At 44.8% G+C, this 12500-nt stretch overlaps 2 protein-coding genes across 6 annotated transcripts in view; both read left to right on the plus strand.

Moving 5' to 3' along the window:
• The window catches only part of creb3l2 (cAMP responsive element binding protein 3-like 2), a 35379-nt gene extending 31639 nt beyond the window's left edge, over positions 1-3740 (plus strand). Inside the window, exons 11-12 of the mRNA XM_042078127.1 lie at positions 1214-1466; positions 1794-3740. Coding sequence (XP_041934061.1) covers positions 1214-1466; positions 1794-1866 — 326 coding nt within the window. The 3' untranslated portion in view covers positions 1867-3740. The remainder of the gene's footprint in view (positions 1-1213; positions 1467-1793) is intronic.
• A 705-nt stretch (positions 3741-4445) lies between these two features.
• The window catches only part of dgki (diacylglycerol kinase, iota), a 106673-nt gene continuing 98618 nt past the window's right edge, over positions 4446-12500 (plus strand). For 2 of the 5 annotated variants that reach the window (XM_042078121.1, XM_042078122.1), the window contains exon 1: positions 4446-5475. In XM_042078121.1, the coding sequence (XP_041934055.1) occupies positions 5249-5475 (227 nt within the window). In that variant the 5' untranslated portion in view covers positions 4446-5248. The remainder of the gene's footprint in view (positions 5476-12500) is intronic. The other 3 variants (XM_042078124.1, XM_042078125.1, XM_042078123.1) reach the window with 2 other exon arrangements.

The following is a 12500-nucleotide window of genomic DNA, read 5'->3' on the forward strand; positions in this document are numbered from 1 at the left end:
AAACTGCTCCTGCTGTCTTTCAGGTTTCTGCTGACATCTTTCTCTCTTCCCTTTCTCTTTCTCTTCCTCTCTTTCTTTTCTCTTCCCTTCCTCTCTTCATTGTATGCATCCTTTTGTCCATTTGTCCTTTTCTTTTCTACTCAGTCTCACTCTTTCTTGCTCATCTCTTTCGTTTCCCAGTACAGCCCCTCTCTCTATATTTCTCTCTCTCTCTCATTGCCACGACCCACCCTCATTGTGTTTTGTAAAGCACACTTTCAAAAAGAGCCCATCAACAGGCCTCTCTCCACCACTAAGCATGTGTGCGTGTGTACGTGTGCATGTGCGTTAAAACCGATACCAGTTGTGCAAGTTATGTATTTTTAACTATGACTTGACAAAGTTGTGGTTTCGAATGGGCGGTGGGTTTGACGTTGCTTGTCTGACCAAAATGACAGGTGATGGTCAGCTCAACCAGTCATGCCTTGTCATGCGCATGGCCTGAAGGAGAATGTAATGTCTTCTCTTATGCTGCTATTTACAACTCATCTCAGTCTCTTATGGGTGTAAGCTTGATGATTGTCTAAATATATCTTTTTGTATACACTTTATGGTCTACTTATCATAGTGGGAAACATAGGGAATAGGAGCGGGCTTCACTCAGTCACTTTTTTAGTTTCTTTATATATTTATATTGTAGCCTTTATTTGGATTGGACGGTGAAGTGTGACAGGAAGTAAGTGGGAGAGAGTGATGGGGTGGGATCGGGAAATGAAACTCTAACCTGGGTCACTGTGGGCACTTGGACACAAACATGGGATGAACATTGTAGCCAGTTGCACCATAGCACCCCCCCCCCCCCCCCCCCCCCATGGGATCAAAAGAGTATACTATATACTTTAGTTTCTTAGAGTGCTGGACCCAATTTGGAACTTTATAGAAGAAGGGAGAAAAGGCAGCGCTTTGCATAAATTCATTTTATTGCAGACGCATTTCAGCGTAGTGCTCTTCTACATATTATTGCAGGAATTCAGTCATATTTTACATGTTCTTCTTTATAGTGAAGTATAGGAGTCTCCTGTCCCCTAATGTCCATGTTTGTGCTAATTGTTGTAGTCTATGTTTTGGTGCTAATGTATATTTGCTGTTGTCCTCCACAGTGAAGTCCATGTTTATGCTAATTGTTGTTATCTATATATTGGTGCTAATGTATATTTGTTGTTGTCGTCCACAGTGAAGTCCAGAAGCCTGCTGTCCTATGAGGACCACGGAGGTATGATGGACGAGTCCCACCCAGCTGGTTTGGGTGGAGAGTACCCCGAGTGGGACGCGCAGATGGACGTCATGGCAACCTGGCGTCAGGAGCAACAGCATCTTCAGGAGCAGCACGAAGCTCACACGCAAGCAGAAGAGACAGAATTCCTACACAGCAACGACACACACAGCACACAGAAAACAGCTGTGCTTATAGACCTGAACACACACAGGTAAGCTTGCCTCACCTGGCCTGTTGGGGTGGGGTGGAGGGGTTTTGTAGTTCTTGGGTCGGTCAACTTGTCCAACTATACCTATTGGAGTTAGTTAGTAAGACAAAACTTTACAATGCTTTACATACAAAATGTTTATCTTTTTAAAATGTTAAATGATCATTTATAGTTGTATCATTACGTTTGCGTTTCTGTTAGAGACGTCCTCAGTGAATGACAGTATTCATGTATTAATTGAATCGGAGAGTTTCAGCATACTCTAGTCGTGTGACTGCCGATAGATTATCGAGTTAGTTAGTGACGATGAGATTGTGCTTCCCCTTTCAGATCAGTGGAGCAGAGGTCAAACGACAGCACAAAAGTGTTCGAGCTGGAGAGGACGGTGAACGAGACGTCCTGAGGAGGTCTGCTCTGCTCTGCTGGCCTGGCTCAACGTCGCCCCCTGCTGTCTGGGCTCCCCTTGTATTTATAAATCCCCTCAACCCTAATGTTTAAGTATAGATGTCTGTGTTTTTCTTTTATTTTAAAAAACGAAACTCAAGCATCAAGATAAAAAAGAACAGAAAAAACAAATGTGTATTTTTTATTCCATTTCATCATTATATCATGTTTTGATACTTAATTTTATGTCACTTTTTGTTGCATCTGTTTTTGTTTTTTTTTGGTTTCTTATTTGTGTAATGTTTTGAGATGCTTTATCTCTCTGTCCTTTTTAGTTTTGTTGAGGTGGAGGATGGGGGCTGGGCACTCTATTTTTCAAAGATGAACTGATTATTGTAGTTGACTAGGAGATTCTCTGCACTGTTAAAGGGACAAGCATGCTATTAGCCTAAAGAGATCACCTCCAGAAAAAAAAAAAAACACCACCAATCAACAATCCCAAACAATCCTCTCTGAGATCACTGAAGCAGAGATCCCCCTTCCTAAATAATTCAGACCAGCGGATGTGTTCACACTTGGCGAAGCATCTGTCACCAAGCTCATCACCCCCTTACCTCCCACTAACCCTTGCCTGAGGACAGACACCTGTAGGTCTGTAATGTCATCCCCAGTGTTAAAACATTGAGTACCGGGACACGGAGCAGAGGTGTAACGACTCTGCCGTGAAATTTGCACCATCTTGCCCGAGCCGACTTAAGAATGAGCACGGCTCCTAGTACTACGCGCTCCCAAAGGTTCTCCTACAGCTTTCCCCACTTGCTCTCTCTCTCTCTCTCTGTAAATTTAGTTTTTTAAAAGCCCTTAAATGCTAAAGAGAGTTATTGGATGTTCTAAAAGGCTTTATTATTGGGGTCTGCATTGAACCCTTGGAAGTTCATGTTTGGTTCTTTTTAGGACTTGTAACAGAACCTATAAGACTTCTTTTATAGGACAGCCCAATGAACTTCAAAAAGACTGTAGTATAAGACTATGTCTGGGCAATGGATGTGTATTTCTGCTCGTAATATCTACAAGGAGATGTGAGCCAATTGAGGCAGTCTAGGCGTTGAGTTGGGTTGTATGATGCATCAGCACTATGAGCCTTCCCACAAGGCAATGCCTGGGAAAGGTTGACCTCTCTGGGGGGCTCGGACAGCAGTGCCCCCTGTCCCCACCTCACCGCCCCCTTGGGTGTTTTTTCGATCTGGGTCGATTAGGGTGAGCGCGTCGCCTACCCGGCCTTCACTGGCCCAGATATTTAAACACCTACACAACTACACAAACCACAGCACCCCTCCCCGTACATGCACTGTCAAACACTCACACACACACACACTCTTCATCGGGGATATAAACAGCCATGGAGTGGGTGTTGAACTGGACTGACTTCTCTTACTCTCTATAAACCCAAAGAAATTGATTTAGCTATTTATTCACTCTTTCCCCCCTCCTCCTCTTTGAATAGCAGTGCTTAATTTTATTCTTTTTTGCTCATAACAGTAACAACAGTACCATATGTATCTATGCTATTTTTTGCTCTCACTAGTGTAGGCTCCGTTGTGGAGCACTGGTTGCTTAGAGTGTTAGCGATATGTGGTCTTTAGCCACGGCAGACCTGGCCGTGGCCATAAAAACATCAGCGAGGCTTGTAATGATGTTATTGGTCCCGGCTAAAGTGGTTTCACTGTGTTCCCTACCGCTGTTTTCACAAACCAAACCACCCAGACAAAAAAAGCTCACAAAAATGGTTCCACTTTAACCTCTGTTATCTTCTTTGGTGGTTTTATGTTTTGTTTTTTTTTTGTCCTTTTTTTCCCTTTTCAAAGCAAATAAATATTTTCCTTAGTAAAAGCACAACCAAGACTGACTTGTTTTAATTTCACTATATCTCAATAATCTCTTGAAGAATGCACTTAAATACTTATCACTGCAAGGCCTTCCTATTGCCCTCTTTTAGCAAGTGATTTGCTAAACAAATCCATTTGCTAAACAAATCCATCCATGCCATAGCATCACACACACACACACACACACTTAAAAAAGGGTGCATGCACTTCAATAAATCGGTACTGACAGTGGAAGAGTTCTCTCCCGCCAAGACTTGGAGGCACACACACACACACACAGTGCATTTGATCATAATATCCAGGAAAATCTGTTTAGCTGTTCAAGGTTAATTCTGAGTAAAAAGTCAGTTCCTTAAACACACAGGCCTACAGTGGGTCTCTCAACATATTTCTATAGAACTCCTGACCCTAGACAGAACTTCTACTTATCAGATTGTGAAATGCACAGCGCCGGAGCAAGGCCAGATCCGAGCCGTTTCGGCTAGCCTACTAAGAGAACCTCAAACCTCGTCCATGTGAGACTCATATCTTGTGGTTTTCCAAGCGCCGGGTTATTTTCTCCATGTGTCCAATGAGCCCTGTGTGAGAGTTGATTATTTTCTTCTTACCTCAAATCACATTATCCAAATTGTATTAGAGTGGAAAATATCCAGCTAGTGATTTGTTTAGTTGCTAACCTCAGACTCGCAGTCTCATGTTGGTTTCGTGAAGAATGAGCTGTAGAAATCAACAGAAAACCTCCTGGCTATACCACGCCTTATCTATTCCGGACATGCACATCGGGTAACGACTTTCAATGGCTATTTTTTCTCTGTTGAATATCAAACTAAATGGTATAAGTCCATTAAGAAATCTACAACAACATATCAAGAAAGGCAATTTCATATAATGGGTTATTGATATTTGGAATGCCACGTGCTCAATTTATTGTTGCTAAATTATGCTGCCCTTTAAACATTTATTGTGATTCCAAAACCTGTCTGGCAAACCGTCTTTAGCTCCGGGACGATGATGTGGATAGGATACGCCGAAAAGCGAAGGAGAACTGCGTAAAATACGCTAGCTTGTGAGCGAGCGGAGGACGGAGCGTGGTGCATGTATGTCTGTGTGTGTTGGTGTATGTGTGTTTGTGTGCATGTGTGTAGCAGCCAGAAACCCTATGCCCTACTTTAACCGAATGATGCGCTAAGAGAGGAGGAGTGGGAACATCCCAGAAGGCCCTCAGAGCGGCAGACGGAGATGGATGCTGCCGTCGCGGCGGATGCTGCTCGTTACTACCACTGCAGCGCTCGCTGCCATTTCCAGTCGCTGCCGAAGCCCTCGCTACTAGCCCGTACGCTGCGTGCGTGACCGAGTGGCGCTGCGACGAGAGCAGCAGCCCTCCGCCGCTCGCCGTGTCCTGTCCGCCTGTCGCAAGGACTTCCAGCTTCCCTGGAACCTCCGGTACCCGTTTTTTTTAACCGCCCGCTTCTGCCTCAGTTCGCTGGGCAGAGGGGGTCCACTGCCTGCCGGAGCATGGACCCCCTGGCCAAACCATGCCCGTCACAGGCTGACAGAAACCCCCCGACCTTCAGCGGCAGATTAAATGCTCTCGGAGCGACCGGAGGGGATACGAACGACCAAGGCTGCGGCAGGGACGAAGCCATGGGGGGTAGCGATACTTTGAGCAGCTTCGCGGAGGTGGACGAGTCGCTGGAGGACAAATTAAAGGGTCTCGCTTTCAGGAAGCAGACTTCTTACAGGTAGGTGAACTATTACACACTCAAGTAGAAGGGAGCTATTTGTTTTGTCCGGACAAATGCTTATGGACAAGGAAGCACTCCGGAACGTTACCATGAGGGTTGATGTTGTCGCTTAGTTTTCACATGGATTACATATCGTCATAAACACGCAGTCGAAAATTACAATTGAAGGACAGAGCATTTCTCTATTACAAGCCAGGACAACACACTGGGAAATATGTCAAAACAGTTGATGATTTCACCAGGCTGGTCATGTCCCATGTAAGCGAAACAATCATGCCACACAATTGAACTGTACGGTTGCAGCACATGTCATCTGGTTTCATCATGAGAGATAGTGTGCGTCTGTGTCTGAGTGATTAGTTCAAAACGCATTGTTTCATCTGTGTCGTGTGTTTGTTGGGGGAGGGGGAGAGGGTATGCCCGATATTGATTTTCAGGCAAGCGAGCTCGTGTGTCTGTCTATGTGTGTGTGTGTGAGAGAGAGAGAGAGAGCAAGAGAGTGAGAACCAAAGTCCCTCACTGAGGCTGTGTGATTGTTTCGTTGGCGACTGACTAACAAATAGGCATCCAGGAAAGGAAGCAATATAATTTCCTCACGGGCTCTGTGCGTACGTGCTGGCGTCTTTGTGTGCGTGATTGAGATTTAATTGTCTGTGAGGGAAAAATGGCGTGCTTTGACAAATGAAAGGTCATTCCAATAGTGCAGATGCCGATTCATCTCATCATTCTAGAATTTCGTCTGTGTATGCACTGACTGTACCAAGGGGCTGAAAAACATTGATGACCATTGCAATGTCACTGAAGAGGATACATTTGCCATTGGTCAAAGCAGTCCCTTTATGGTGCAGAGTCCAGACAGTAGTCTACCTTGCTACCTTCCTTGCCCTTAAGCAACGAGACTGGATTTGTGAATAGTGGTTTGGTCAGTTGACCAAACCAAACCAGTTTGAAACGTCTTATCAGCTTTATTGACTGCATAGCCACAGAGACACCTCCTGACATGTCCACACGCACACACACACACACACACACACACACACACACACACACACACTACTGTCAGAGCAGGCCAGTGAGTGCTATTTGGTCACATGTTCACACCCCTAGGAAGATCACCATGGTAACAAAGGCACGGCATAATAGAGAGACCCCTCTCCTTCTCCGACTCGTTTTGGAATCGGGAAAAATCTTTCTACAAACTGGACTCCTCTGGCACAGAAAGCATCGAGCGATCCAATCTGTTTTGGAGTCTTGGTGTGGAACACAGGGCTACAGAATAGATTGGTCTGTGTTGGGTTTGTTGCAAGATTGATGGTGCTCTTAATTAGTGTCATTCACTGTCCTGTGGGATACGTGTGTGTGTGTGTGTGTGTGTGTGTGTATGTGTGTGTGTGTGTGTGTGTGTGTGTGTGAAGGATGAAGCGCTCAAGCCAAAGGATATGATGGTCTCCATTGGAAACGCATGCTGGTGCTACGCAAGATAGTCTCTAGGGGACTGAGAACCCCCATGCTTAGTGCAGACACACATACACACACAGATACACACACAAACACACTAACAGATGAACCAGCATCAAATGTCTTCTATGTCTATATAGTCTCTCACCTGTTGACAGCCATTTTGAACATACACATTTAAAGCACATGCTTAGTCACTCACACACACACACACACACACAGAGTTCTGAACACCTGCACAGAGACATCAGTGTTCCAGGCCTGCAGTGATGTCACTATTTAGGCGGTGCGTCAGGGGACTGCGTTCAAAGCTTCTCTTCTGATGTCGGAGAAGAGAGCGAGAGAAATAAAGGGATGGAAAAAACATCTCTCCGTTTTCCCCCCGTTTTCATGATTAAAATAGAGGCCATAAAACAACAATTCCCAGAAGTCCCTGTGCAGCGGAACTGGGAACTAAAGAGAGAAACTCACACAAACATCTTTTGAGTTGTTAATGAAAGGTACTTGTTAATGGTGTGTGTATGTGTGTGTGTGTGTGTGTGTGTATGTGTCTGTGTTTAACATTTCCTAAGGCATCATCTGAATGCATTCTTTATGTGTTTGTGTGTGCGTGTGTGTGTTTAATTTGTGTTCATCATCTCTCTCTCTCTTTCTCTTTTCTCTCTTTCTTTCTCTCTCGCTCCAGCTCTCTCTCTTTGTGTGTGTGTGTGTGTGTGTGTGTGTGTGTTTCTCGACTGCTTTAAGCAAATGAGCGTGGCACTGGGGGAATGCTTTGAAGTGGAGGACACCAGGGAGGGATCTACAGCCGTACACCTCACACCAATGCGTCCAACACACACACACACACACACACACACTCCCACACACATACACGTCCAACACACACACACACACACACACACACTCACACACACACACACACACACACACACACACACACACACACACACACACACACACACACACAAATACACGTCCAACACACACACACACAAACACATATACAAGTCCAACACACACAGACACACACACTCACACTCACACACACACACACACACACAGACAAACACACATACACGTCCAACACACACACACACACACACACACAAATACACGTCCAACACACACACACACAAACACATATGCAAGTCCAACACACACAGACACACACAGACAAATGAGATTCAATGTCACGGGTGGAAGGAAGGAACAAAGACATCCAGTCTCAAATACTTTCAGATAAGTTCAGCATATAAACACACCACAAAGTGCATACGTGTGCGCATTCACACACACATCTAAATAACCCCTCACACACACACACACACCACACACACACACACACACAGACACATACACACAACACACACACACAGACACATACACACACACACACACAATCTCACACTCACTGACACCAGAGCTGCCAGGAACTTCTCAAAACCATGGGTTTATATGATATGATTCACTGAGTTAGAGGGAAGGTTTAAAGAGGGCCTTGTGGCACTTCCCTAAAAAGATCACGGTGCTCTGTGTGTGTGTGTGTGCCTGTGTGATTAAGTGTGTGTCTGTGTGTGTGTGATTAAGTGTGTGTGTGTTTGTAATATGGGCATGCTGCTGAATATATCTGTGAGTAAATGAAATGTAATGACATTATGTTATAACATTGGATGAGTTTATTTCAGCCTATATGTTCATACGCAAATACATTCTGTGCATATGCTGTACTCTATATATACATTGGCACATCTGTTTCTGTGTGTGTGTGTGTGTGTGTGTTTGTGTGTGCCAGTGATGTGAACCAAATCCAGTGATGTGCAGTAAGAGTGATGCTGAAACCCCCATCCCACTCATGCATGTTTTAAGCAGCCAATCATGGCCCCAATTGTAGGCTTTTACATGGCTGACACATTTTCTTCCATCTCTCCGAACCAATGAAAAGTTAAACATGCATATTCATTACTCCAGGCCTGCCCGTCCCTGTGCCAGTCTTCACTGGCGGCCAGACACTGGGCCAGCACTTGGCCACATTCATGCCAGAATGGAACCCCCCTCTTACTGAACCTAGTTGGCCCCAGTTGACATTAACCTGTTGCGATGTCTCTCTCAAAGCTACTGGTTTAAGTGTGTGCTGGCTGTCGCCTCCAATGTGGGTTACGCTTTATGAATAAGTGATTGCACAAAAAGTCTTTTTCATGTGATAAAATGAGGAGAGAGAGAGAGAGAGCATAAGAGGAAGATGGAGAGTGACAGAACAAGATGGATTGAGGGACTAAGAAAGACAGATGGAGAGAAGGAGAGGGAGAGGATTCTCCTCTTAGAGAGAGAACAAGGTCTACATGTAGCTCTCTCTCTGTTTCTTTCTTTCTCTCTCTCTCTCATTCTTCTATGACATCAGGCCCCCCGGAACAGAGGGGCCTGCGAGGAAACTTGTGATTGGCTTCTTGGTGTTCTGGCTCAGAACACCCGGCACTGATCTGGGAACAGATTTAATTAATATTTTTTGCACAACAAGCATTCTCTCTTTACCAGTGAACCAGTGAAAGCACCTCACTGTGACCTCTGTGTGTGTGTGTGTGTGTGTGTGTGTGTGTGTCTATGTGTTAGACTACTGTATGTGTGTGAGAGAGAGACTGAGTGACTGTGTGTGTTTTGCTTTGTCATCGCACATCACCCACGTTCGGCTGATGTCAGCAATATCTTCATTCCTCTGTCACCCCTCTCTCTCTCTTCTCTCTTCTCTGTCTCCCTCTATTTCTCTTCTCCTTTTTTTTACATCAGTCTTATAACAATGCCACACATATCAGATCCCACTACTAGGAACCCGTACCAGTTAGTTCTTTATCTCAGGAGAGGAGGAGGAGGGGAGGAGGAGGAGGGGAGGAGGACTCTTACTCCTCTGTTCTCGTTGTCTCTGCCTGGTACTCACGTCCCTAGCCTGCATGAGATGAGTTGGAGATATTGCTGGCAAAGCATGAATGTGCACTACACTGCACTGCACTCGCAGCCACACTCTTTTTCAACATAGATTAGATTTTTGGGCTGACTGTAAAAGGAAGTGACAAGTGGCTAGTGTGTGTGTGTGTGTGTGTGTGTGTGTGTGTATGCACGCATGTGGTAAGTGTCTGTTGGCTGTGTGTGTGTGTGTGTGTGTGATTGATTGAGGATGAGTGTGGGTGGTTTTGTGGGTGGGTATATATATTCCACTGGCACACTGTAATGTGCAGTTGTTCATATGGTGATGAGATGTTCTCTAGGCTTCGTGAGGAAGTGTGTGTGTGTTTGTGTTACATGCTCAGTTGCGCAAGAGTGTTGATCACGTATGCCTCCTCTTCTCTGAGTCACACACACCTCATCCAGGATATTAGCACACACACACACCCTCCTCTCCTTCCTGAGTGGGCTCCAATGCCCACTCCCAACCATATATCTTTCTCTCCCTCCCTCTCTCTCTCTTTCTCTCTCTTTCTCTCCCTCTCTCTCTCTCTTTCTCTCCCTCTCTCTCTCTCTCCCTCTTTCTCTCTCTCTTTCTCTCCCTCCCTCTCTCTCTCTTTCTCTCTCTTTCTCTCCCTCTCTCTCTCTTTCTCTCCCTCTCTCTCTCTCTCTCGCTCTTTCTCTCTCTCTCTCGCTCTCTCTTTATCTCTCCTTCTCTTCTGTATCCCTTTCTATCTCTCTTGTTTGAGTTCAGAAACATGTACTGTCATTAATATCGGCTGTAGAATCTATAATGTTGCCAACGCTGCTGCTGACAGATTTGCTCATCACACAAGTTCACACAAACACGATGAGAGGAGGCAGGAAGCAGTTGTTCTTTCCCTCCATATTTTATACTGTCTGCTAGTAGGGTAGAACGACGAGAAATGTTTAAAACGTACAAATATTTGAAAAGGTAGAGATAGAACAGAGGTAGTGAAGAGGTAGACGTAGACATTTTTTAGATTTTAAAACGTAAAACTCTTCAGTACACTGTGTCAGAGACACCAAATAAACGAAAGGTCGTAACACCTAACCAAATCATTAACAGGTTGCAACATCTCACCAAATCAATAGCAGGTTGCAACATGTCATCAAATCAATAATAGGTTGCAACATCTCACCAAATAAATAACAGGATCCAACATCTCACTAAATTAATAACAGGTTGCAACACCTCACCAGATCAATAAAAGGTTGCAACACCTCACCAGATCAATAAAAGGTCACGATTGTTGGTAAATTATTAGGTTGGAGGTTTAGATGGACTATAAAGAGACATGGAGGAAGGCAGATGAAAGACAGATGGAGAGAAAAGAGAGAGGGGGGTAAGGATGAACAGAGCGACAGAGGAGAGAGGGAAAAGAGAGATCAGAGAGAGTCAAAGAAAGAGAAGAAGTGTTTAATCCCAGGTCTTGGAAGGAGGAAGCTCATTTTCTGCCTACTGGATCGAGGGCAGAGGCTGTGCGGTGGATCTTGGTGGCGGTCGAGAGTGGCGGATGAAATCGTGTGACGCACGCACACACACACACACACACACACACACACACACACACACACATGCCACCGCTGCCATCACCACAGCAGCAGGCTCCGGCGTAATCTCCCCTGAAGATGGCTGCTCGGGGCAACGTGAAGATTAACGTCCGCCGGTAACGCACATCCAGCCTTGTCACGGAACATGGATACGGCACGTCTTCCCAAAGTGTTGAGACGTCACGTCAAATGAAGCTGACAGATGATATAAACTGCACAGTATAGTGCAAGATCGGGGAGTAATGAACCCTATCTGCGATTAACGCTCAGTAAAGTTTCCGTGTAGAGCCCCTAATACAGTGCGTGTGGATATTGTTTGCTTCAAAGCAAGGCAAGCCTAGGGGTTTATTAGCGGGTTTATTATGTGCTGCGAGCAGACTCTCCCTCTAGGCACCTCTGTTTTCTCGTCCTTAATAACTCACTCTCTGAGCCTCTCACTCAAATTGAAATTGAAAGCTGACTTATTTGCATGACTCTTTAGATACAGTGTTGCTAAAGCATTTGACAAACAATAACACATTGAGAAGGTGTTGAGAGCAACAACACATCGAGAACACACTGAGAACAACAGCACATTGAGAACAGGAATGCATTGAGAACAAGAGCACATTGAGAAAGCATTGAGAACATGGCACATTGACAACAAGAACACGTTGAGAACAAGAACCAATTGGGAATGCATTGAGAACAAAAACACATTGAGAATTTGAGAATAGTCTATAGTATGAAAAGTTATGTATATACACACACACACACACACACGTACCACATACACATATCACTTTCTTTCTCAAATTTAAATTCACTTCCTCTGCTGTCTACATTTCGTTTTCTTCTTATCTGTATTCCTCAGTCTCTACCTCTCACTGTGGCTACATCTCTCCCAATCTCTCTCTCTCTCTCTCTCTCTCTCTCTCCCTTCTGTATCTGTTTCTGTCTGTCACCACCTGTCTTTTCATCTGTCTGTCTCTCTCCTTTGAGTTTTTTTCCCTCCATCTCTCTCTCTACAGTGTTTTCTCTCAACAATGTACTCTCTCTCTCTCTTTCTCTCTCTC

The sequence above is a fragment of the Alosa sapidissima genome, chromosome 22, assembly GCF_018492685.1.
Source record: "Alosa sapidissima isolate fAloSap1 chromosome 22, fAloSap1.pri, whole genome shotgun sequence".
In the NCBI taxonomy this organism is placed as follows: domain Eukaryota; kingdom Metazoa; phylum Chordata; class Actinopteri; order Clupeiformes; family Clupeidae; genus Alosa; species Alosa sapidissima.